Consider the following 26,906-nt stretch of genomic DNA (forward strand, 5'->3'; position numbering starts at 1 on the left):
CCTTAATTGGTGAAAAATGGGACAACTCAACATTGATACGATACGAGGCATTATTTTATTGTCATTTATTTGTAAGATCCATTGAGTAACAATTATACCTATTAATAATAGTACATAGCATGTTTTCCAGTAGATGTCAAATGTGGCCCCAAAATTCAGGAACACAAAGCAGTGGAAAGAGGAAAGCTGTATAGTTCAGCTAGCAGAAGTACAGTATATATATGGTAGATTGTGAAAATACACTGAGAGAAGTGCAAAGGATGGGGCAATATTTCATGGCAATTCCTTAACAAACAAATTAAGGTTGCTCTTACACAATGTATTAGGTTCTTGCACAATCTAATGAGACCCAAGCATTACACCAAGGTCCATGGCAAATAAAATGAGAAAAACAGTTTTTAACAAAGCTCTACATATATTAGATCTCTTTAGATTGTGCAGTTGCACCAAAAGCACAGAGTGAGCCCCCGACCTATTCCATAAATCAAACCTACATTCTCGGATTATATACATTTGAGGTAAAGTAGTCTAGTCATTTTGCCGAAGGTTGATGAGCAGTGACGTAATTAAAGTGCTTCGAGCTACTTTTGCAAAACAAGTGAGCAAATTGTCAAAGGGAAAAATATGCGTGATGTAAGCACTGGTCAGCATCAAAAAGTTATTGTAATCCTGGATTGAAGATTTACATCTGGGAAACGCTTAACTATACAGAGGTCACTTCGCTACATAAGCACGGCTGCGGAATCCTTGAGCAAGGCACTGGACTCCAAATTTAGAGGGAACTCCAATACACTCTCATATGTTTTCTTATGGATCAAGCCATTCAAATAAATACAGATTTTTGACACAAAATGTCAATATTTGATTGACAGTCGCATAAAGGTGAAATTACTGAACTGCCTCGCCCATAGATACAAAGCAACAGTAAACCTGAGAAGAGTCTCTAAAGTTGCTTATACAGGTTAAAAACAATCATTCAGTATGCCTTTTGAAATTGGATTTAAACACTGCCAAATGCATTGACCAATAGTCAAGAAATAAGCGCCTTTTCACAGGTACACATGTATTAGGGAGTATCACCAGTCTGGGAGATTCAGATTAAGCAGTGGGGAAAAATATGGAATGGCTCCATTCTAAATCAACCTCTAAAATCTAATATATGTTCATCAGATTTTAATTAAAACAAAGGAGAGGATTCTCAAATTTCTTAAAGATGATTAATAATCATGCAGTGGTGCAAAAGATGTTGCTTGTTCACAGTCAGCTGTGCCTAAAATCTGGGTGTAATACAAATAATAAATAACACAGTTTAAAGGGCTCATTGGAAAACACATGGTTGGAAATAGTTGCTTTTCCAATGTATAAAGGGAAGATTAGTTGCAGATAGATTCAAGTACAGCACTGATATTGTACAGTTTATAAAGTCCATTATAAAACGGAACTTTATGGAAATCATTGATTTGTCACCACCAATGTTCCCTCTAAAATGCGTGCGTGCGCAATTGCGCACTACTCTCGTCTTCTCTGCGCACAGCAAATCATATGGAGCGCACAAAATAAAATCCCAATTTTTTTTTTTGCTGCGGACGACGCGCAAACCACTCATCCGCCGGGCCGCCCATTCATAGATATTAATCATTACATTTTATTATTACTAAATAATTTATGTGTAGTAGACATGCACCTGCTTATGGCAGGTGTGATACTGGTGTGTGCCCATAGCGAGCAATGATGATGTTGCTCACACCGGTACTCAGTGTGCTCAGGGAGGTTGTCTTTCTGCCCAGACAAACAAAAAATTAGAGGGAACATTGGTCACCACTACAAACTTTGTTGAAAGTATTGGAATTTTTGCATTTATACTCTGTGGAAATTCATAGCATGCCATGCAAGACTTTTGGTTAGTTACAGCTGACAATTCTCTGGCCTTCACATACTCCGTCACATGAAAAGTTTTAAATTTATCAGTACATCCGCTTCCCTCTAAGAATTTAAAATGACTGCTTTTGATTTATTGAGTTGGTTTTGTGATTTCCCATTTCTCTGCACATCAACTTGTGATGCTAGTAGGGGATGGAAACTCTGCTGGTAGCATTTTAATATAGTCACATTAGATATGTAAAACCACAGTCTGTAAAAAAGGCATTGTTTTCATTATATCTTGACAGTGCTACAAATCTAAGATATACAATATGCCTATCGTGGCAGTTTTTGGCAGTTTGAGTTGTTTCCCTGCTCTAACAACCTCAAGAGCTCATGAATGATTGAGCACAAGGTTAAAAACAACAACATGTAAATGGAGTTTAATAGTTTGTGAATCTGATAATATGCACAATTAAACCTCACATACGATGACTTAAAACACAAATATAGCAATATTTCTGAATGAAACCAATTGTTTTGATCATTTCATTCATACTGTTGAGTATTTTGAGTATAGCTATTAATAAATAACCACTTTCCTTTCACTAAAATGAGCCAAGCAGTGTACGAATTTGGCACCTTTTACATTTTGTTCACTTTTTAGTTTTGCTGCTCGTCCCGCAAATGCATTTTCCTTCCAAATGTGTCACAGATTTTGCTACAATAGAAAAAAAATCGACTAGTCACAATTAGGATTTTTTTTCATGTATAAAATAAACACCTCACTAAATTTCCCTAGTTTTGCTAAGTGTGTCGCAGCTTGTGTTTACATGTTTTAATATTGGAAAACATTAGAATGAGCAAATGCAGCGTCATTCTGGACATGAACTAATCACCATTTAAGTCCACAGCTACTTGTAGTGTAAAAAAAGACTCCAAAATGACCATACAAGTCTAACACCAGCCCACATGGTTTCTTAAAGCTATTCATTGATTTGATAATAATTGAACAAAGACAAAGTGGGAGCAAAAATCAATTTCTTCCACTTCAGAGAATGTGATTATAACTAAATGCCAATATACACCATCTACCCAGGAGAGGCGATCCTATCTTTCTTCTTACTGTGTTACACTCCTCATTTTTTGGCTTACATAAACACATTCATTTGATCAGGAGCAACTAAGCAAAGTCTACGGACTTCATTTGGATTCTTTTCAACCTTCCAAACGTAGCTAGCTGGTTATCATTGGTTTAAATATGGGTGGCTCTTTAAACAGTTCTTTGTTTGCAAACCCTGACATGCTTATGTATACTTCTCATCACAGGCGCTTATTAACCTTTAGTGGTACAGGTTACAGGCACGTGGAGGTAATATGACTTTAGAAGAAGGTCCTGACTCGAGCCCTGAACGGGGGGACCAACACTAGAAAGCTTATTCACTATTCAGTGGTTTTATGGATTGGTATGATTAGGCTTTCGAAAAAGTGACAGACCCTTGATCTGACCTGTTCAATCGGGGAGGAAGTCTTCTCTTACCTCCTTCCACGTGTACTTTGACAGCAGGAGAAATCCTCTAAGCGGAGAGGATAAAGGAGCAGCGATCATCAGGTCAAGTGCTCTGATTGGTCAGTCACATTGTCAAAGTCATCCTCCTCTGCCCTCATTGGCTCGGCGGCCACGGACGAGTGCTGTGACTGGCTGGAGCAAGACAGCGGGGAGGAACGACTCTGCGTGTCGTCCTCGTCCTGCGCCATCACCGCCATCTGACCCGCCCTCTGTTTCCTCTGGAATTCTTCCTCTTGCGTCCTCCTCCTCCTCCTCGCCTTTCTCTGCTCCTCAACGGTCCACATGCTCTCGTCTTCGTCCTCCTTCCCTTGCGCCTCCCTGTCAAAGTCCAGCAGCTCTTCCATCATCTCCTCAATCTCCAGATCGTCTTCCACCTCGGATCGCAGTTCTCCCATGCTTTCCGTCCTGTTGGTGTCGTCGGTCTCGTCATCTTCGGCGAGCCCACGCAGTCTCTCGTTGGGCTCGCTGGCCTGACTCTCGCCAAACTCCAAGATGGTGGGCAGGTTGCCTTGCTTAGGACAGCGCTTCCGCAGGCTGACCAGGAAAGGTTGCGGCAGGGAGAAGATATCCACATTGTTTCCCAGATCAATCCATGTCACACTTGGGAAACTATTAGGATCCTAAAGAAAAAAAAAACAGAAAATCATGTACTTCTCATCTTACATCTTTATGCAATATTGGTAGCATTGTGGAAATGATCATTTCATTGTATGTAATGTCTTCAAATCCAGAAATACTCAATGGCACGTTTACAAACATGGACAATATACTGTTACCCCTCTCTTAACCCAAGAAAACCGCACAGCGACCATAGCTATAACTTGAAACTAATTCATTCATGCCTATAATTCATGGTACTCGGCCGTTTGGTCGCCGGACTTTTAGTCACTGGACGTTTGGTCGCCCGGAAGGTTATTGATCATTACCATTTAAAATTGTTGCTCAAATTCCCTAAATACAAACTGAGAATTATTATTTAGTCATACTTAATGCTCTATTAATTATTAGGCTAAAGAAAAGCTCCAAATTTCCCATACTTTTATTATGTTTTGTTAGAGAACTTGTTAAGACCCTGACTGACGTCCCTTCCTAAGGGGACAACTCATGTACATACAAACTCTTATACACTCACACGTCCGCTCAGTGAAACTGCTCAAGGCCATTGTTGGCTTTGATTGATGCGTAGACCGTGTTGTTTTACCTTGTTTGGTCGCCGGTTGTTTGGGTCCGGGCGACCAAACGTCCGGCGACCAAAAGTCCGGCGACCAAACGTCCGGTCACGATAATTCATTATATTCTTGTATGTCAATTGGGAAGAAATGATCTTAAATCAATCGGATCTAATCAGGACAAGGTATCGGAAGTCCATAAAATCCACACTGAGACCGCCACTAATTGCGTCACAGGATTTTCATGTTAAAGTAACCTAAGACATCAATGAGAGCACGGAAGTAACCTTCAAGGCATCAGTCAATTCCTTCAAAATGGTCCTGGTCAGCCGGTTTCCATTCATTGCCAGGGTCTCCAGGTGAGGCAGGGCAGCCAGGGTGGGCAGCAGTAAGAGGAAAGCCTCATCGGTCAGGTCAGTGAACCCCAACTCTAAGCTGACCACCATGGAAGCGTGATGCTGCAGGTGCGTGCACAGACGCTCCATGTCACGGGCTACCAGAGGGATACCGGAAAGATCCAGCGCCCCGCTAGGCGGAGGCGAGGACAACACCGCCTTCAGACTAGAAACAGACAGACAACATGACATAAGATGAGAAAGGTCATAGCCAGAGTGTAATACTCAACCTCCGTTTGATAAATCAATAAATTGAAACCTTATCTGAATGAAACGCGTACAGTTTATAGCAGAAATGTCTGGACACAGAAAACATGACCACGAGATTGAGATGAGCTCAACTATCTATAGGTAGCTTTGAGGATTGGTTGCTCATGGTAACAGTAAGCTAGTATAGCAGAAATAAAGCAGTATGGGGCACAGTGGGTACATGCTGACAGTTGGACACAGAGGGGATTTTGAGCCATTGAAGTTTGTAGATGAAAAATGGCTTTTTTAGTGGCACTTAAAGATGTAGTCTGCGAATGCATGCCCATAGGGCAAATGGATTTGCCAGAGAATTAAGTGAATTGAGCACAAAAGGCTGATCTAGTGGTCTGCTCTATGAAAAGATTGCGCTGAATCCTTTTCATATCTTGCAAAACCCAAAAGACTGAAATGTCCACTCAGTAATCCTTGACCCTGAAGAGCACTATAGAAATAGGATAGATATGAGAGAACATAAAGAGGAAAAAAAATAAACATTGTAGGTTGAGATGCTAATAAAACACCATGTGGTATTAGAAGTTGATGTGACTGAATGATTTGCTAACACTAAATTAACTAAATTAACCTTGTTCTGGTTGGGAAATGTACCATTAAATATTCCTTGGTCAACAGCCCCCAGAAAATAATTTTCTCTGGAAAAAAACCTGTTAAAAAATTCTAGTTTTGACAGTGGGTACCTTTTTTGTGTTTTTGGCAGTGGCGGTCCGTGAATTTCCTAGCGACGCCTTCAGCTGACAGAATCAATCCAACCCTCAAAAACTATTTTATGGCTATAAAACCTCTACTGCAGCTACAGCTGCGACACATAAAAAATCATCAATAATAACCTCATACAATTGAAATATTATTTAGGAATAGAGCCATATTTTACTCACCAAAAATCCTTTTTACCTGTACACAATATCCATCCTCCTTTCTTTCCTCCTTCTTTTCTATCGCTGACGCAATCAATCCAACCCTCAAAAACTATTTTATGGCTCTGGCTAGTCCACTCTATCACTAGCCGTATCCCTACGCCTGCGAGAAGGCAATGACGTATCCCTACGCCTGCGAGAAGGCCTTGGTGTCACCAAATCGAATTCTGATTGGTTGAAGCAACAGTCTTATCGACGCTTGTTTAATGCAGCAGAGCCTGCAGAACTGATTGTGAAGGCCTTGAGGCAGATTTTTGACCCTAGCAACAAATAATGGCTGAAATGTGATTGGTTAAATGCTTCAATATGAAAACACATCTGGAAGCAGTGCAACCAGGGGCAATGAAAGGAAGCCAACAGACAATTTGGAATGATGTAATAAGTATTCATGGACAAAATATAATTAACATCAGTCTGTGATTCAGATATTTCAGCAGAGAAGGCCTTGAAGGCCCTGACGGCACACCACTGTTTTTTGGAAACACTCCATTTCAACTGCATGCTAAATATTGAGTTGAGAAAGTTATCAAAGCGAAGGAAAGTCATTTTATTTCTTTTAATCAGCATTGACAACAAAGGTTGTTGCCATGGGTTGAGAAACTACATACCAAGACCATGCTCATGAATCGATAGAATGAAATTGCAGAGCTATTCGTGACAAGAGGACCCAAATTAATCTCAACTGTCAGTGCAAGTGCAGCTTCGACTCTGACAATTCCACCCAATGCATCCCAAATGAGCACTACTTATTGGAAAGTGCCAATTGAATTTTCTACTCGTGGAATGAATAAAGGCTTATTCTGGCTCTTCTCATTAGTGAGCATTTTACATTTGACAAAAGAATTTATAAAATAACTGCTGGTAATCACATTCCTACTGAAGATCTCCACATGTTCAGTTTTTGAGCACTGTCATTTATATCTTGGCAACAAAATGTTTGAAGACCATTCCCTATTCAGACGGTGAAGGACAGTCAATTACCTGAATAAATGCATAAAAGACTAGATTTTCCTCATTTTAATCAGTGGTGATTCAAACAGGTCTACCTTTTCAAAGACCCACTCCTATAGCCTTAGCCCAGGGGGCAAAGAAGTTAGATACAAAGAGCCAACATTTTAAACTGTGAGGGTCAAAGATCCACACCTTACGTCAGAAGCGGCATAAAAAATAAAATCTGCCAAATTCTTGTTTAATATAAGATATAAGGAGCCACATCCGGCTCGAGAGCCGCGTGTTCGCCACCCCTGCCTTACCCTATGCCACATTTCCCAATTTGTCCTCACTCCATTCTTCACACTGTGTTTTTGTGAAGCTATTTTGTCACAACATACACCCACAGACAGACTGATTTAGGATGTTTTCCCGCAAAACACCTACAGACGCTCCAATATCTCCGGTAATCCACCAATAATGTGGTGCAATTTTACAAACAATGTTTGATACATAAAGATACATCACACACACAAAAAACACCAGGAATTTATAAAAGCCTAAAAGCCTTAGCCTGCAGTTAAATACAAGCCACCATGTGGGCTTAATGACTAAATATTAAGGAAGTTACTGTTATAGCATTTCTAAATATGTTGCATAATAATCCCCGTTGATGTGGGAAAGAAAAGGCAATCTTATTAAATCTTCTCAAAGTAGTCTACAGTTCTGTTGTAAGCATGAATCAGCTAAATAGAGGTAATAATGCTCTTAGCAGCAGGAGCAGGTGACGTCATGTAAAATTGCCTTCACAACCTGACCTTTTGAGAAATTAATTTAAGGATATCAGAGCCTGATAAGACCGCTTGTAGGAAAAATTAGTAACCGTCCCATCAGCAATGAAATCAAATGTAATGTCAAGTTGTAAACCTGAATTTATTAATCCTGATTCTCCCCAAATACAACCATATGAGCAATGTTTGTTTGTTTTACCCATCTTTAACATTTTGAAGAAGTCATGGAAATCTTAGATTGTACCATAACAGCTTGCTACAGTTTTTCAGAGTGAAGAGCACCAAACTGGAGAGGTGACAGGTGTTTTTACATGTGTGAAGGCTCCATTGCCAAGAAATCAGCAAACATTTCACTGCCAAGAAGAGCACCTGCAGCAACAAAATAAACTGCAACCCAATTACCTACTGAGCTGTGTTTGGGGAAATTAAAGATTATTAATATTACTGTCAGGTAAAGAAGATGATTAATATTAGCGTTAGGTAGAAAAGATGCTTAATATCAGCGTTAGGTAGAAAAGATGATTAATATTAGTGTTAGGTAGAGGCTATTCCAGCTAACTATGGTAGGAACAACCATTCACGCTCACACTCATACTTAGGGGCAATTTAGATTAGATTAGAACGTTATTTCATTTCGTATTCGGGAAATTTCCTTGGTTGCAGTAAGAAGACAGACACACAAGACATTGTAGACCTAGGTAAAAAAAAGTGTTTAGCTGTTTAAAGTGTTCAACCAGCCTACTCTTTTGCCTTGCCTGGACGTGACTTTTTAAATCCCTTATTTATGTTTTTACTGGGAAAAACACACTTTGTGGAGTAGCACCACCAATTTCGTTATACGCAGCTGTGTATAATGACAATAAAGGCTTTTGATTTTGATTTCCCATGTTTTAGGGATGTGGGAGGAAACCAGAGTATCTGGAGAAAACCCACGCACACCCGGGGAGAACATGCAAACTCCACACAGTGAGGACCGACCTGGAATCGAACCCTTGAACACCAGAACTGTGAGGCCGAACCGCTAACCACTCATCCGCCGGGCCCCCAAGGTTGAACAAGCAGCGGCCAAATTGAAAATTGTCGAAGTTACCGGACCACAAACTAAGGGATGGCATAGCTGGTCCAGAAATATTATAGAGCAATAAAGCAGATGACCCTGCCTCGCCCACGCGATGACAGTGACAATAAAGTAATATTAAAACGCATAGAGTATCTCAATGCTTTTAAAGGTGAATTTCAAAATTCTGCTTGATCTTGTGCTCTGGATGGATTGCTGTGACCTCTATGTCTCCTCGAGATCATGTATCCCGCAACCAGCTGGTGTTTGTTTACAAAGGATGCAAGGACTCTGTCACTTTCTTCTCCCTTCATTGTGCCTCATTTACCATACATTCCTTAGTTAATTTATGGTTAAAATTGCATTGGTTTCTTTAAAACATGACAATAGTTGTTCAACACCATTTTTTAGCAGTGAGATTTTGCAATATTTTCTGTTATTGTCCTGAAACGTCATGTAGAAATGAGTAGAATTTTTTTTTCTGCAGTTGATCCAAATCAGGAATTGCTCTCATTTTGTCCATATAAGGAGTTGTGTGCGAACAAGAATGTAAAATTCCACACACACAGCCACACAGGTCTTAAGCCCCAGTTCAGAGGAGTGGTAGCTGTCCAAAAGTTAAGACTTGTGTTCCCCATCAAATGGAATGGCACACCAGAGCTTAAGTGCTAAAACAGCCCCAGGAATTCATAGATGTAAACATTGAACAGTTAACTTTGAAGTTTATAGTTTTTCAGCCACAAGTTATTTTGCCAAAGACCGAAAAAAAAATAAAACTCTTAACAAAAGTCATAAAATCCTCGATTGACACTTAATAACACTCAACAATAGATTTTTTGTTGTTTTAGGACTGACAGCTCATTATATGTTGGGTGCAAAATTCAAGAATGAACTCAGTTTTTCTCTAACGTGTTGTGTGTGTGTGTGTGTGTGCGTGCCATTGGCTATCAGTGTTGTGTGCACAAGTATACTTCATTACCCAGAAAGCCCTCTTTTTGCCCGCGCATGCGCGTTGTGCGTTTTCTGGTCCATGTGTAGGAAAAACTCGTGTGAAGAAATCGTTCAGTGCTCGTAGATATCTGTTATACACGAAAGAGATGCGGCAAAAAAGACAGTGCGCTACAATGATTAACAGCCTCTTATGTCATGGCCATCTGGCTTTCTCGCATCTCGAAATTTTTCTCGTATCTAGAGCTAATTATTTGCTCAAAATTTTCCTCGTAATCAAGTGTGTAGAATATATCCTTTGCTTGCAGGTGTGCATAAGCGATAAGTAACTGGAGAGTCCTGACTGACGAGAAGAATTTCTAGATGCTGCCAGCTACTCTGTTCAGTTTTCGAATCATGTTAGAAAATATTTTTTCCATCTGACATAACATATGCCATTACACTGACGTGCAAACACTGATCTTGCTCCTGGCTTCAAGTCAAACAAGGCATAAACTGAATGTGCACATCTGGGATTATGCTGTAGTTAAGGTAAAACAGTTGAGGCACTGGGTGTTTGTAAACAATTGCACCTTTTGCAGAAGCATAAATATCACGTAATAAAACCGCTTTAAGCATTATTCAACCTTCTGTTTCGTTTTGATGATACTAAAAACAACTGAGTGAGCTGTACTTAATTCACTCTAACCAAGTGATATAAGTACATTTGTGCAACCCACTTTTTAAGAAGGAAGTAAATGGACTTGTTGAGTCACCATAAATATTACACATTTCAAAGTATAGTTCATTAGGAAATATATATAATCTTGACTGCTACTCCCTAATAATGGTGTTACTTTGTCAAGCAGCAGGAGACTCAGGTGTGTAAGAGTATGATTCATACAGCAACAAGGGGTCAATTTTCCACAAGAGGTAAACATCAGTCCCAGGGGCATTAAAAGAATGCTTTTGTACTGTGGACGTGTTTTTGTGTCCTTGAAAGCTTGGCACAGGTTTGTTTCCCCTATGACAGGAAAGACCATAAATCAGGGTTCTCCAAACTATTCACAAAAGGCCACAGCGGGTGCAGGTCCAATCGATGAGGGACGACACCTTTTCACCAATCTGGTGTCTTGCAAGTGTAATCAGTTGATTGCAATCAAGTACCGTTTGTTCCAGCAGGAACCTCATTGGTTAAAATGTCCGGGCTGGATCGGTTAGGACAAAAACCTGCACCCAGTGGGTTGCAACTAACAATGTACTTACAAAAAACATTCTTCCTCTTTTCATGGACGAAATATATACACAAACAACTGACCTCCTTGACACAAACGGGCATCAACTTGAAACAATTAACATTGTCAACTTAACAACACTCAAGTTAATTAGCACTAAATTTGAATAAATTCATAATTCCAGCACTCTTTTTCTCATTTACATTGCGCGTTACCATGACAGTTTACGGAAATGATGGCAATGAAGTCATTGTGACTTGCAAACCGTGCGACTTAACATTGTTTTATTACAACATTTTGCAATTAATAACATAGTATTTAGTCCAGATAATTAAGTAGTTAGTTGGGGCTGAAATCATATTAGGATCATAGGCTGTTCATCCATTAAAATGTGCCCCAAGGACAAGACAATCTCATGTTGCCTATATTGTAAATGAGTACTGTTTCAATCACTGACTAACACCTGCAACACTGAATTAATTACATCCTGCAGAGCAGTGCAGAATAAATTAACGTGATAGAAAAACACGCTCTTTCTCTGTCTCTTTTTTTAAATCTGATATTGTGAATGCTGACACAGTGTCATTTCTCTGCAGAATGCATTTTTTTGCAGGGCTGAGGGTTTCATGCAGGATATACGTATATGTAGATAGACAGATCACAGGAATTCTGGAGTGTAGAGTACTGTAAAATGTCATTTTAATGCCTTATAATTCATTTTTAAATAGGATATTGTGATGAGACGAGTCATTTTTCAGTGAGAAAAGAATGAAATCAGTTTAGTATAGATCTATCTCCAATAAAACCTAACCTTCTTGGGATTGTGGGTGTACTGAAACACATCCAAGTTGACTTCAAATGGAAGTTAGGGCCATAGTTATTTTCATACCTTGGACTCGTGACCGGACGTTTCGTCGAAAGACGTTTGGTCCCCGGACGTTTGGTCGACCGGACGTTTGGTCGACCGGACGTTTGGTAGAACGGACGTTTGGTAGAACAGACGTTTGGTCGCCGGGTTCACTCGCTGTCAAATTATGACAGAGAGTTTACTGTTGATATTTAGATATTAAACTCTCTCTCTCGTCCGGGGACCAAACGTCTTTCGACGAAACGTCCGAGTACCCCTTGGACTGGTCGCGGGCGAGTCACATGGCATATCAGTTGAATTTTGAGTGAAAACGAAATGAAAACAAACAAAGAGAAAAACTAAAAAAAGGTGAAATGTTTTTTAATGCTTGAAATGTTCTAGCAATCGCCCATAACTGGCCAACATCTGTTCTTGTGACAAACTGGTTTTAAAACACTACACAAAAAAATACCACCAACAAAATAAAATCATGTTATCCAAAGATTATATCTCCTGTATCTTCCACCATGCCGCCTACAGAACAAATAAATATCAAATAAAAAAAAGTATTCTTTACCAAATTCGTTGTTCAAATAATTAACTGTAAACATAAATACTGTATAAGAACAGGTGAAATATTTGAAATAAAATCTCTGTAAAGGCCCATATTTGAGCGCCGTTTATATTAACGATATTTATTCTAACCCCATGTCAAATTTTAAAAGATATCCAAATCAAGTTTATATTGATATATCGCTATGAAATGAATGGTTTCCGCAAATGAAAAGAAAAATATTAGAGTAAACATTTCTAAGTGAACATAGAAAACGAAATTAAGAGTGCGGCTTTTAAGCCACATCAGTGTAAAACTGGAAGTCAGTTAGAAAACATTGATGTGAAAATAACAGCGTAAAAGTACTCACCAGGCCTGAGGTTTCCTCTTGAGTATACCTTGTCTCCTCCACTGAGAGTGGGGGCTGAGATGATAGGTCAGTTGACGACAAACCTTCTCCATAGCTCCCAAAGAGTCACCCTCCTAACGAAAATATGGGGAAATTTAATTTAATTTAAATAAAGTCAGGGAAATTAGGCAAGACAACCACTTATTGGGAATGAAATTGCATTGCTAGAAAGGTAAGCCTTCTGAGTCACGCAACCCATTCTGAAGCATTATTTGCCATTTAGAAGAAAAACAAGGTGATGCTGTCAATCAAAATCTCGTCAGTAAGCTCTTTAATTCACGCAGGACTGACGAAGTGAGGCATAAAGAACATGACATTACTGGAGAGAAGAGATTTTGAAAAGCAGTATCTACACACCATTGGAGCAAATAATTGGCAAATACATCTGTCAGCCGGGAGTGTGTGCGTCCGCTACGATACACACGCATTGCAGCAAAAGCTAGGGATTTCAATGCTTCACACAGCTTTGATTGACTGATGAATCACTAAAGACCACTGGCTTCGTGCTTTGCAACATTCAAAGGTTTATTTATGATGAGATGGATGCCATTAAATTAATCAAAGTAGCATTTAGGATTTAAAGGTCCTGTTTAATGGTCAAGTCAAGGTTAATAAACAATTTGACAAGTCATAGAAAAGAAGTGTTAACAAGCTGGCCAAATTTGAATCAATATAAAAACATTGCTAATATATGGTAATTAAAAATATAATATAAAAATAGATTTTTGTCATTCATTCCTGTCCTTTTTTTAAATTAAAAATAACAGATATCCACCAAAGCCTGACTAGTGACGGAAATACATCTCCCAGGGATGAACTCTAGTCCCTTGCATGTTCCCCTCAAAACCACTCTCTCTACTTTTACTCCTCCTTTAGTCCAAGCTATTAGTGACCTCATAATTAAATTCAAAGCTGCTTAATGTCACCTTGATTCACTTCCCACAAGCATTGTTAAAACTTGCATTTCCTCAGTTGCTTCATCAGTAACGTGATTCATTCTTCACTCATGTCTGGTATAATATCTCCATCTCTTAAAATTGCTATAGTCACAGCCATTGGACCTAATTTCCAATCATCTCCAATTCACCCTTCATCTAAAATATTCTACAAAAGCCTTTTAATTGCCTCTCACTTCCACAAGCATCTCATCACCAACACCATCTTCAAGCAGTTTCAATCCGTTGTCCACCATTTTCACATCACTGAACCTGCTCTTCTAAAAAATAACTGCCTTTTTTTACCTTTCCATTATTCTGGCTTAATCTCAATTCTAATTATTTTCGACCTAACGTGCATTTTAAGCCATCTCTCACAGTATTCATTTTGACCGACTTCTTTCAATTTTTTACCAACCCACACACCTCGCATTTGGCTCACCTGAAATCTGTCTGGTTGCCTGCAATTTGTTGAAATCATTTTCCACTAATCCAAATCATTTTCTGTCAGGCCCAGTTCCCACAGATATAACATCTATTTTCACTGTTATGCATAATAGCCGGCTTCCCCTCTCGTACCCTCTGGTTACAGGAAACCAATTCATGGTTCTCATCAAATTTCCTACCACATAATAAAATTCCTCCTGGCTCAGTAGATACTGCCTTCACATTCACATTTTGTAATCATTTCTCTACCTCCATCAACAATGTATCCATTTCTCCCTTCCTTCCGCTACCATATTAATGATATCACCAGATCAGCCTACTTTTAACTACGTCAGATTTGTCACTCCCCACACCACTCCATGCCTATTTGCACCCTTATCATGTCCTAGGTTAATAACCCACATGGGGTTAAAATGATATTCGACAAGCTAATTCTTCAATTGGGCGACCTGGCGGCTGGGTGGTCAGCGCGTTGGATTCACAGTTCTGGGGTCTTGGGTTAAAATCCAGTTCGATCCACCTGTGTGGAGTTCAACCATGTCACCGTCAATGGCGAGAGATGTGCATTCACTCCCTGTTTAAATGAATTGGACGTCTACCTGCATCAACAACATGAATTTAGTTACTAAATACTGTATTTTATTCATTTGTGTTGACTTTATTTATTATTTTATTTGTTTCTTTGTTATTGGTATTTGTGGACTCCCCTACGTATTTATGTTGTTGACTACTGTTGTTATTTATTGATTATTTACTTGTAATTATTATTATTAATTGATTATTTGTATTTGTTTGTTTTTTGTTGGGCGGCCTGTCGGCTTGAGTGGTTAGCACGTCGGCCTACAGCTCTGGGGTCCTGGGTTCAAATCCAGGTTGGTCCACCTGTGTGGAGTTTGCATGTTCTCCCTGGGCCTGTGTGGGTTTTCTCCGGGTACTCTGGTTTCCTCCCACATTCCAAAAGCATGTATGGTAGGCTAGTTGGACAATCTAAATTGCCCCTAGGTATGAGTGTGAGCCTGAATAGTTGTTTTTCTCCTCGTGCCCTGTGATTGGCTGACCACCAATTTAGGGTGTCCCCCGCCTCGTGCCGAAGTCATCCGGGATAGGCTACGGCACCCCCTATTGAGGATAAAACAATTTAGAAAATGAATGACTGAATCAATTTTAACAGCTCATTTTTTCATTAGTGTATTGTTGCCAACAGCTGGTTTTAAGTGTGGCGTGGCAACAAAAATGTTCTGGGATAAAAATCTGGGGAAAATCAACAAATTTATTGGTCTCACAGGTGCACGTAGATGGAAAATTTCCCAGCGCAGTTTCAAAATGTCCTCATTTTGGTGAAGTCATTAGTCCTGGCTCAAGGGAGAATTATGTCTGCGTCATTGGTGTACAGACCCTGAAATGCCAGGTATCACACAGTGCATCTTTGGTGGAGCGTGCATGACAGCAGTGCGTTACACACCAATGGGCACGTCTCACACCTGAGAAAAAGTGGAGGGAGTTCGCAAAAGAGACGAAGCAGAAAAGAGAAAAGAAGGCAAGATGAACAACCTTTGATTTACTGAATATTTGGCAATGTTGAATGTTGTGAATGTTTGTGTAATACTATTTCTACCACCACTCAGAGTAAATGCTCTTGTGTTATTAAAGCCGCATTAAGTACAAGTTGGTATTTAAGTAAATGAGAAAGATCAATGAAAGCAGCAGGAGTAGAATTTGAGCTTGTGCTTTCCTACATCTTCACTCTAAATCCTCTTTTTGTCTGTATGCCTACTTGCTTCCATATATTTTTAATTACTTGGCTTCTTCCATTATTGATTTAAAAAAAAACTTCTTTCTTAAACTATTAAGAGATCAATGACCTCCCGCCATCACTCCTCAGTTTTGTACCTCCATCAATACCAAGCTTTGCCTCCACGCTCCAGGCTAGTCTGCTAATATAGAATACAGTTCGGCACATGTCTTAGTGTATTTATGTTAGTCTATTTATCAAATTTAATTATGATCTAACTTGAAGTACATATTTTTAAAGGTCATGGAACATAGTAAGTAGTTGAGAAGTCATATGCCGCTACATTAAAATGTATGCACTCTTGCGTGATTACCGACCAATGAGCCGCAGGCAGCGCCTAATTTGTAAATCGTGGACTGCTGCACTACAAACTGCGTAAAATAGCCCATGGATGATGACAAGTTGGACAAAAGTGCGGGAACACATGCCGATTGGGCTAAAATTAAACATGCAAATGCCCGCTTACCACACTGAGGGACTTACAAGCCCCAATTTCAGAAAATGTCAAAGCAGAAGCAGCAGAGAATAATGTATTACACAAAATCCGATTGTGGGTTTTTGCAAAAAATACATTCTTTTGCACACATACTCGTGTGCAGGATTTCTCGCTTGGAGAATTGCATGCTTGATTCGGTAGACGTTTTTAGTGGACGACAGGTCATGGAGCTAACAATAGTTTGGAATGTATAACAACATAGCTTTGTAATGACCTCGCCAGAGCGCTCAGACAGAAACGTTACGATGTTTGTTTCATCTTCCTTGTTAACACGCAGAAATAAACTGTGCAATATACAATGAGCTGCTGTTCACTGCAACACCGTAAAAAAGTCCATGCAAGATTTTCCACACGTCATACCATACAGCTTCTATTCTATTTAAGGTGCCACACATATTTACTGATATTGTATGACAGTAAATGAAATGTGACAACGCAATGTAGGTAGCGCTGTGTTGTAAATACAACCAAACTTGCTTGGATGAATTGATTGTTGCGTGCACAGGTTATGTCAACCTGTTTTTTTTATTGAGAATATTTTTAAAAAGCAAGTCCATATAAAAAACAAGTTAACTTAACCTAATAAAACTGGAAAGAACTCAACAAACCAAGGTGGAATAGCGCTAGTAAAAAAATTGTAAGTGGAAAGTTTAATACGGAGCAGGCTGTACTTAGAGATCATATGTACAAATGTATCTGCTGGCTAAAACTGAAATATTTTTTGTTGTGATTATACAAATGTGGCAACCTGATTGGAGTGTAGTTGTCATTCATCCGCTGTCATTTTAATACTGGTCCGTTTCTTGGATAGATAAAGCATTAGCACTTGAGCTGAGGTGAACCAAAGTGCTTAACGCCACGCTTGCAAGGACAATCTTTTGAGAGCTTTGGAACATTTTTGTGACACGTTAGCTCAAAAATACAACTCTGAGCATAGCAGATATTACGTAACTCAGCTGACAGTAGTACGCTTTACAAGGTACCACACATAGTGCTGTGCAAATTCTGTGTAGCAAAATGCCTCATGTGTTAAGAATAGCCTTTTCACCTAACAGCCAACATACTCTAACAATCATTTGTTAAATAGCAAAAAAATATATAATGCTTTGACTGCACAAGTAGGTGAGGCCAATAAGATAATTGTTGTTCAATGTTGTTGTTAAAACTCCTCGCAAAAAACAGACGTAGAGCACAGAACTGAAAATCTCTGTTCCCCCCAAAAATCGATTGTATTGATGATAAGGAAGTGGCTGCTTTTAATATTTAAAATGTGTTATTATTTGAAACCACAACGAAAGTTTGATTTGCATAGTGCTGCCTTGTGTTTTTCCAAAGCGGAGCGCAGGTGTGTAGCAGTGGGCGGAGCTTCCGGCATCACACCTGCATTCAAGCTCATCAGCACAGCATTTAAACACATGCCAGGCAAGAGAAGGGGGCTGAGATATTGCCTTGCTAATCGCCATTTCCAATTTGTAATCTTGTGCCTTTTCCCATATGCCTCATTTGTTGAGTTTTTCATTTATACCAGTTTTTGTATCCTAGTGCAGGTATTGATTGCATGGCTTATTTATATTTGTTATACTTGTATGATTCTCTTGCAGCGCCTTGCTTTTCACTTCAGTTGCCCTTAGTTTTTTTTTTTTTTATCTTCGTTGACAGCCCCTTTTTGTTACTTCCTTCCTGTGTTCGCGTATTGCGTGTGTTTGAGTTAAATAAATCTTCCAACACGCCTACTTAGTCTTAGTTGTCTACTTAAGGGTCCAAACCTAATTCCGCCTCTGCGGAGCGTAACATCCTCTATAGCAACAGCTGTGACATTTATGACATATAAAACAAGTTACAGTTCTTGCTAACCTAATGTAGGTCATCAGAGATGAGCAGTAGACCGCATTAACCTCAGTATGGGGAAAGTGAACAATCGATCGCTTACCTCCTCACTATCGACTATGAGGCCAAAGGTGAGTACGGATTCCTTCTCCAAGTAAAAAAAAAAAAATTGAACATCCTTGAAAAAAGGTCACTTTGTCACCAAACCAGTTGTTCAGCCATCCGTTGAATCCCCTCATCCGTACACACATCATTAAGATGTTCTTTATGATGCACAATTTTCCACTCACATTCAATAATACAATTAACATTGCTAAATATTCCAATCAAGATAGCTTTGAGAGACACAGATTTTTTTTAAATGCCATGATAACAATGTATATTCATTCTGGAGCCTAAGCCAACGGACTTCAAAAGGTGGACTACAGTAATCCCTTGAATATCGCGGTTAATGTAGACCAGACATGGCCGCGACAATTGAAAAATCGCGGTAGTAGGGTCACCCCTATTATAACTACCTTTTTTTTCCTTCAGTGCCGAGTCCTAGTAGCAAGCTGAAGACAGGGGAGTGGCTTCTGCTTGCGAGTTTCAGCATCGATTTTTACATTTTATGAACTTTAAAAATATATATATATTTTTTAAATAATTAATAGCAGAAAAAATCGTGAAGAAGTGAAGTCGCGATAATCGAGCTAAGATTGTACACTCTAGACTGGTCGCCAGTCAGTCATAGAGCACACAGAGACAGACAACCTTTCACACCACCAATCACACCGCTATTGAGGAGGAATCCCTCTCGCACTGCCCCCACCAAAGTCAGGCAAGAGAACCACTGCTCTATGGGTTGGCTTAATCATCTCACAGTCAGTAAGTCCACATATTTGGGACATTTCATCTAAGGCCACAAGATCGTCAGTGACAGAAAATATGCCTTTACAGTAAAGTCCCATCTTTGTCTTCATCCCTCTTGCTTCCTTCCTGCATTTTCCATCTATTAGAGAAGCTGTCACGGTTTATTTCACTCTACCTCAATCTCCAACTACATGAATGAACAAACAGAATGCACTGAAATTCCCTCGTGAATGCACACATTTCGACACAACCACTTTCAGCAAATCCTTAATCTAATGACGTCAGGCGAAATGAATCAAGAGATCATCTGATAGCAATGAATCAATTTAGCCCATTTGGGTGTACAAAGGAGATTTTAGTGTAATTGGCAATATTTGAGAAGCATACTATACACGTCTCCACAGGGTGTTTGTGTGTGTGTCCTACCGTCTTTGGGCAGTGTACATAACGTGCCAGGCTGATGATCAGGTCATGTGTGATCGGGTCAACAAGGTTTCTGAAGCTGGCATAGCGGTATAATACATCATCCAGAGATGTTGACTCCATGCCCAGGTCCTACACATGTGCACAAACAAAACATTAACAGTATTAAAACCGAACACAAAACATAACAGTATTAGTAATAACTACACAATCAGCCCTCAAATAGCAAAGAAAGTATACAGTAATCCCTCAAATATCGCGGTTAATGTAGACCAGACATGGCCGCGATAATCGAAAAATCGCAAAGTAGGGTCACCCCTATTATAACTATTTTTTTCCTTCAGTGCTGAGTCCTAGTCGCAAGAGTGGCTTCCGCTTACTAGTGGATTTTCAGTTTTAGGAACGGGGAAAAAAATGTAATAATTAATAGCAGAAAAAAATTGCGAAGAAGTGAAGATGCGATAATCAAGGGAAAACTGTACATCAGTTATGTAATATACTTTACGCACATTGTAAGCAAATCTCACGAGTCACAGAGCATGAAAAGAAAACCATGTCACAGCATGCACAAATCCAAGCAAAAATACCACATAAATTTGATGGAACTTTTTTTTTAAGCACAACTTTTACAGGGGCGGCCCAGTGGATGAATGGTTAGAGCGTTGGCCTCACAGTTCTTTATTTTTATTTTTTTCCACATTTTGAATCTATGCCTTGAGTTATCATCAGTGTCCTTGGTGGCCAACAAAGTAATCAATTTATTCATTCAGTAATTTTCTACTGCTGATCACATTGAAGGACAATAACACACCGCATTCACAACTGTGGGCATTTTAGAGCGTTTTTTTTTTCTCCTGGAATATGAAAAGAAAGCCAAACACAAAAGAAAAAAGTTTCAAGCACAGGTGGGAAAATGCAAACTGCACAGATATATTCTTTAGCACATTCCACCTAAAATTGATTTTGGATGCAGACAACCATTTTTCTTTAACTTATCGAAGACTCCTGTAGGAATATCTTTGGAGTCAAATAAGTCCCACTTAAACGTAACATGGTAGGCCAAAACAATTACTGGTGAGGACAGCATGGGTTATAACCCACATTAAATTATCACAACTAATAAAAAAAATATTACGATACAGCAATAATGTATATTGGGTATATTGGAAGAAGATATGAATAACAATGTACGTAACACATGAGCCCAATTTGACTTTTAAAGCAGTTTGTACCAAAATCTAGAAATGTCAATCTAATTTCTTACTTTATTATGTTCTAGGTTGGATGCTTTTATAAAACTGAGCACAGATTTATGAATAACAACAACAAAAACCTTATAGATGCCATCAAGCAGATAAACCAAAGAAATAGTGTTGTGCCCTCCAAAAATAAGATTCATCACAGTATGGATATTTTGTCTCTAACCAAAGGACAAAAACAGTTTGTCTCAATTTTCACACCTCAAGAAATGGCCATCGCTGGCATTGGGAAAAAGAAAATGTCAGCGAGTCAACACACTCAGGGAAAAAGAACGGATACACGCAAATAATTATTGTAGCTTTATTGCGGCATTGGCTGAGTGGTTGAGAATCCTTTTTGAGTCAAGGCCAAGTTACATTAACATGACAAGATTGGTGCTGAAAACTCAAATGCTCCACAGAAAAAGCCTCCTGCGTGTTGTTTTGATTTTAATTTTAAATCACACGTGGACAGATGTAAAAAAAACAATCTTTTAACTGTGTTTAACTTTGTATTTGTTTGGTTTCGCTTGGTTTACTAAGTTGCTGTCTGTATAAATACAGGCAAAATGCACTGGAACTAGTCTAGACTCCTCATTTTATAAGAAAATCAATTGTTCATTCTTTATGCATAAGTGGTGCAGCACACTCGTTCACATCTGTGTTGGTAAACAACAAATATCGCCATCCTCTCAAGACAGAGCGAGAAAACGGAAGAAAGCTGCACAGTCTCCAAAAAAAAGGCATATGACTCACTGATGTTTATATACCACCTAAAATTGTGAGAGGTGTGGGAATTAAAGACAGCAGTTATTATTATTACAGCATTATTTTAAGACTAGCATATGTGATTATGCGTCGTACCAACAAATTTTACACCCCATCAAATCGTGCTAGAATTCACAATCCGTATATAAATTACCAAAACACAGTTTAGGAGGAAATTTACACTTGTGCTGACTTTTTTTAAAAAATCTCAATTGGGTATTGTAAACAGGAGAAAAATGCAGTTGTGGATTTCATTTTTTATTTTAGTTCGATAGGATTAGGAATAAATGTCATAGTAAAACACTCAACTGCAGTCGAGGTTTAATAATATCGATCGAATCCACCGTAGAGGATATTAGATCATTATGATTACAAATCTTTGAATCTTTCCTGTAAAGTTCCAGCATAATATAGAGTGCCATGGTGATCGTAAAATACCGTAAATTGATTTTATTTTATAAGGTGGCCTTGAAGGCGGCCCGGCGGATAAGTGGTTATCACGTCGGCCTCACAGCTCTGGGGTCCTGGGTTCAAAGCCAGGTTGGTCCATCTGTGTGGAGTTTGCATGTTCTCCCCGGGCTTGCGTGGGTTTTTTCCGGGTGCTCCGGTTTCCTCCCACATTCCAAAGACATGCATGGTAGGCTGATTAGAAACTCTAGATTGCCCCTAGGTATGAGTGTGAGCGTGAATGGTTGTTTGTCTCCTTGTGCCCTGCGATTGGCTGACCACCAATTCAGGGTGTCCTCCGCCTCTGGCCCAAAGTCAGCTGGGATAGGCTCCAGCACCCCCGCGACCCTAGTGAGGATAAAGCGGTGCAGAAAATGAGATGAGATGAAGGTGGCCTTGAATAGAATCCCAAGTGCACATGGACCAACTGTAGTGTGAATGTAAATGCCATATTACACATTGTCCTACACAAATTTCATGTCCATGTACGTATTTTGAATAGGTTCATGCAATCATTTGTACTATAACTGCGAGCCATATTTGTGTATTTGTTCATCAGACAAATGTTTGAGAAACATTCCCCTGCGGCAATATGATTACATGGCTGAACAAATCAGGATTTATTCACAAAGCAAAGCTGCCAAATGCTCTTTTTTTTCATGATCGTCAACATTTGCACTACATTGTTTCATATTGAAGCCCAAGCAACTTGCAGCAGCTAACAATATTACTTGGATGTTGACAAGCCAGCATCTGAAATATGTCCTCATCCTAGACATTATGAATTATTAACATCAAGCTCAAACCAATAGCAAAAGGAATCAATCAGAAAAACACAGCACTATGTTCACATTGCCATTTTACTTTTCTAGGACCAGAAAGGAGTAAAACGATTGGTTTAGGCAAGGTTGAAAAATGTCTTATTTTTAAGGTAATTGATAAAATAATTATAGTCAAAGTTGCCTTCGACTCTAAATTACATCACGTATATTAATAATCAAAAACCGAGACTGGGAAAGAAAAATCTAATTAACCCAATGAAAGGTTTGGACAGGTTAAGATGAACTCTTAGCGCTGTCTATGATACTAGAAGTCCAACCATGTGGCTCTGTTTAACATTCTGCTGTGGATTTAAAATTCTTCCATTTTCTGAAGCGCTTTATCGTCACGAGGGTTGCGGGGGTGCCGGAGCCTAGCTCAGCTGACTTCGGGCACGAGGCGTAGGACACCCTGAATTGATAACCAGCCAATCGCAGGGCACGAGGAGACCAAAAAATATTCAGGCCCACACTCGTACCTAGGGGCAATTTAGATTGTCCAATCAGCCTACCATGTATGTTTCAGGAATGTGGGAGAAAATGGAGTACCCAGAGAAAAACCACACAGGCCCCAGGAGAACATGCAAATCACTCAACCGCCGGGCCGCAGCCGCCGAATTTAAAATGAGTTAATTTAAAACAAGATGCTTTCCCCAGGCCTGCGTGGGTTTTCTCCGGGTACTCCGGTTTCCTCCCACATTCCCAAAACATGAATAGTAGGCTGATTGGACACTCTAGATTGCCCATAGGCATTAATGTGAGCGTGAATGGTTGTTTGTCTCCTTGTGCCCCGCGATTGACTGGCCACCAATTCAGGGTGTCCCCCGCCTCTGGCCCGGAGTCACCTGAGATAGGCTCAAGCACCCCCAACCCCGCGACCCTAATGAGGATAAAGCAGTTCAGAAAATGAGATGAGATTTGGTAGATTTTTATTTCTCATAATAATACTTATGAATTGATATATTTGGGTTAGTGTCAGTCTGACACCACTATGGTAGTTTCCCACAGAAGCTGGTATTATGCTTCATGCTTGAGGCAGATGGTTGCTGGATCCTCACTGCAGTGCAGTGATTAAGAGGGTGGACTCCTAATTAGCTGCTAACAGACCAGCTTCATGATTAATCAGTGACTACTTAGCCACAAATCTCCACTGATCTCTATTGTTCCTGGGCAACGTAGAAGGGAACCTAGTAACCAACGTAGACTACGCTCATCTTTTTCCCATTTTCTTTCTGTGTAATGGTTGTGTGAGTACAAATGGAACAACATGGCCCTCACTATTAGGCGCTACACCCATATAGACATGACCTTGTTTAATCCCATCTATAATAACTATGAGAAATCCACAGGCGGTAAATAGTCAAAGCATCTCAGTTTCTTTTTCTGTAGATTACTACTACAACTACATAATCGGAATAGGAGTCCCTTATGAAACATATTTTAGCATTTTTCTGAATGGGCAAGTCCAACAACAGCTTGCAAAATGTCCATAAACTTTGTATCACTAATACCAAGGGTGCCCAACTCTGGTCCTCGAGGGGGGCCCCGATCCAGTCTTTTCCATGTCGCCTTCCTCTACTACACCTGAATCATATACTATGATCAACTCATCAGCAAGCGGATAACAATCCTGGTTATTTGATTCAGCCATGTTGGTGGAGGGAGATATGGAAAACAGAATGGATAGTGGTCCCCAGGGACTAGATTTGGGCATCCCTGATTATACTAAAGCAGGGGTCGGCAACCCAAAATATTCAAAGAGCCAAATTTGGAGAAAAAAATGTTTGCTGCTGCTGCAAAAAAAACCACACTAAAAATACAGCGGCATTCATAATTAAATGTTTATGTTTTCCATATCTCCCTCCTCTACCACACCTAGATCAAATAATCAACTAATCAGCAAGCTGTCCAGGAGCTTGATCACGGTCCTGATTATTTGATTCAGGTGTGTTGGTGGAGAGAGGCATGGAAAAATATTGTTTTTTATAGATCTAAAAAAAAATATTTTAGCTTTTTTACTTAGTAAGGGAAAAGTCTTTTAATCATTTGTTTTTCATTTCAAAAGGAAAATAAATATTTTTTAAGTTAATTTATGTTCAATATTAAAGTGGAAAACAAAATATTTTTATATATTTTGGTTTAGTCAGCCTTAATAATACTTACTTCTCTTATGAAAAAACAAAAATGTTAAAGTGATAGAGGCTACTTATCCAATCAATTCCAAATCGATTGCTACGCTGAAGTCACACAAGATGAATCCTTTGTCAGAACACATAACTCGGATGATTCACAATGCACTCGTGTTACCGAATTCATCCGGTTTACAGTGTAGTTGAATCAAGATGGCGGAAACCATAGCGATGGTGTGAATTTCAAGGCATTTAAATTGGAAATTTGGTACTTTTCCACAATGGTTGCTTCAAAAAACATTTAAGTGACAATTTGGGGATTTCCAGAATTTGCGTTACTTATCCGGAATAAACTCCGGATATTACGGAGAAGTTGGCAGCTCTGGGAAATGATCAAAAACTAACCTGTTGGTACCCTAAAATGGATGTGGAAAAAAAGTGACGCAAAATTAACTAGATAGATGTCCAATTGACTTAAAGTGAATGTGGATGGTCAGCTTTCAATGCCATTAATGAACATTCGTTAATTCGCCCGTCCCAGTCAAAACGGATTGGACGTCCAGCACCGTCAATGGTGGCAAGTCCGTTAACAAATTAGGGCAAAAATACTCTGGTATGAGGGTTGAAAGAGAAACTGCTGTGATGAGCAGAGCGGCGTTACCTGACGTAGAGTCCTCAGCATCTCCGTGGCCTCGTCGTGTTTGCCCTGTTTGGCCATCAACATCATCTCCTGTATCATCCCGATTCGCCGCTGGTAAGGCGGCGGGGTGGCGCCGCGACTTAGCCTATCCCCCGACCTCAGCACGAGGGACGCAAACAGATCCCCTCGCTCCTTGGTGGGGGTTCGCCTCCAGCTGTGCTGTGGGCTGGGCGCTCCAGCATCGTGGCCCTTGGTCTGTTTGCCCCCCATGGGGCTGCGTGAGGTGTGATAACAACTCTGATCCCACCTGGAGCTCGTTCATGCAGAGGCAGGCTCGGTGGGCGCTTCCATCAGTTTCTGCAGTTGATCACATCTTTACAATGACTCTGGGGGGCTTCTGCGGCAGGGGGCAGTCACGAGATTGGATGGAATCCGAGTGTGTATGGCATTGTCGAGTAGAAAAGGGGCAAGAACGCAAGAGGAGAAGGTGGTTCGTGCAGCTCAAGTGGGGAAGAGGTCGTAAGATGTTGCCTGCAGCATGGCCGCTCACCTCACCACACCACGCAACCGTCACAGCCCCGCAGCACGCCGCAATGGCTGGCCTGTCCCGAACACAACTTCACCGCGTCTCCTTCTTACAATTCCTTCCGTGTTCTTGTCGCGACTGTCGGCGAGCTTGAGCTTACCTCACCCACCACGACTGGGAAGCTCCGTGTCCCGAAGCGGAGCTCGGAGGAGGGAGGCGACGGCGGTGGTCGTGGTCGTAGTGCAGCAAGCGGGGCATGGCAATGTTTACGTCGGTGTCATAGGCGAGGACTGACGACGAGGCTATGGCGCCTGTCCGGAGAGGACCGGAGAAGTACCTGCTCGCTCGCTCGCTCGCCTGTTTGCTTGGGTTGGGACTGAAATTATGGATGACAACCTCTTTGCTATTCTCCGGGTGGATGTAGCACGCCCCCCACCGCTCCGCTCCGCACTGCCTCGACTCAAGGAAGGGAGCATCCCCAGGTTTCCAGATTATCGCCATTTTAACCCTTTCCGGGGCAGAGGTCACGATAGTGACAGTCATTCAAAAGTTGTACATTTGAGATATTTCAGGACAAGAGACAAGTTGTTTGTCTTTTTTTTTATTATGAAATTTGAGCAAATGTTATAGTTTTTTAATTATTG

The 26,906-nt window shown here is 40.1% G+C and overlaps 1 protein-coding gene across 1 annotated transcript; it reads right to left on the reverse strand.

Moving 5' to 3' along the window:
• Window positions 1-36: 36 nt before the first annotated feature.
• lrrc75a (leucine rich repeat containing 75A) lies at window positions 37-26,742 on the reverse strand. The gene is made up of 5 exons (XM_077611911.1): window positions 25,758-26,742; window positions 19,700-19,828; window positions 12,886-12,998; window positions 4,887-5,160; window positions 37-4,050 (listed from the first exon to the last, which is right to left on the reverse strand). The coding sequence occupies exons 1-5, from the start codon at window positions 26,004-26,006 to the stop codon at window positions 3,469-3,471; spliced, it is 1,347 nt and encodes a 448-aa protein (XP_077468037.1). The 5' UTR covers window positions 26,007-26,742; the 3' UTR covers window positions 37-3,468.
• Between the last annotated feature and the right edge of the window lie 164 nt (window positions 26,743-26,906).

The sequence above is a fragment of the Stigmatopora argus genome, chromosome 10, assembly GCF_051989625.1.
Source record: "Stigmatopora argus isolate UIUO_Sarg chromosome 10, RoL_Sarg_1.0, whole genome shotgun sequence".
Classification (NCBI taxonomy): Eukaryota; Metazoa; Chordata; class Actinopteri; order Syngnathiformes; family Syngnathidae; genus Stigmatopora; species Stigmatopora argus.

Coding starts and splice junctions, on each gene's coding strand:
- lrrc75a (XM_077611911.1), bottom strand. CDS start 26,006: ATGGGGGGCAAACAGACCAAGGGCCACGATGCTGGAGCGCCCAGCCCA. Junction 12,999..19,699: donor ATGTACACTGCCCAAAGACG/GTAGGACACACA, acceptor TATTTTCGTTAG/GAGGGTGACTCTTTGGGAGC. Junction 5,161..12,885: donor AAGAGGAAACCTCAGGCCTG/GTGAGTACTTTT, acceptor GTCTGTTTCTAG/TCTGAAGGCGGTGTTGTCCT.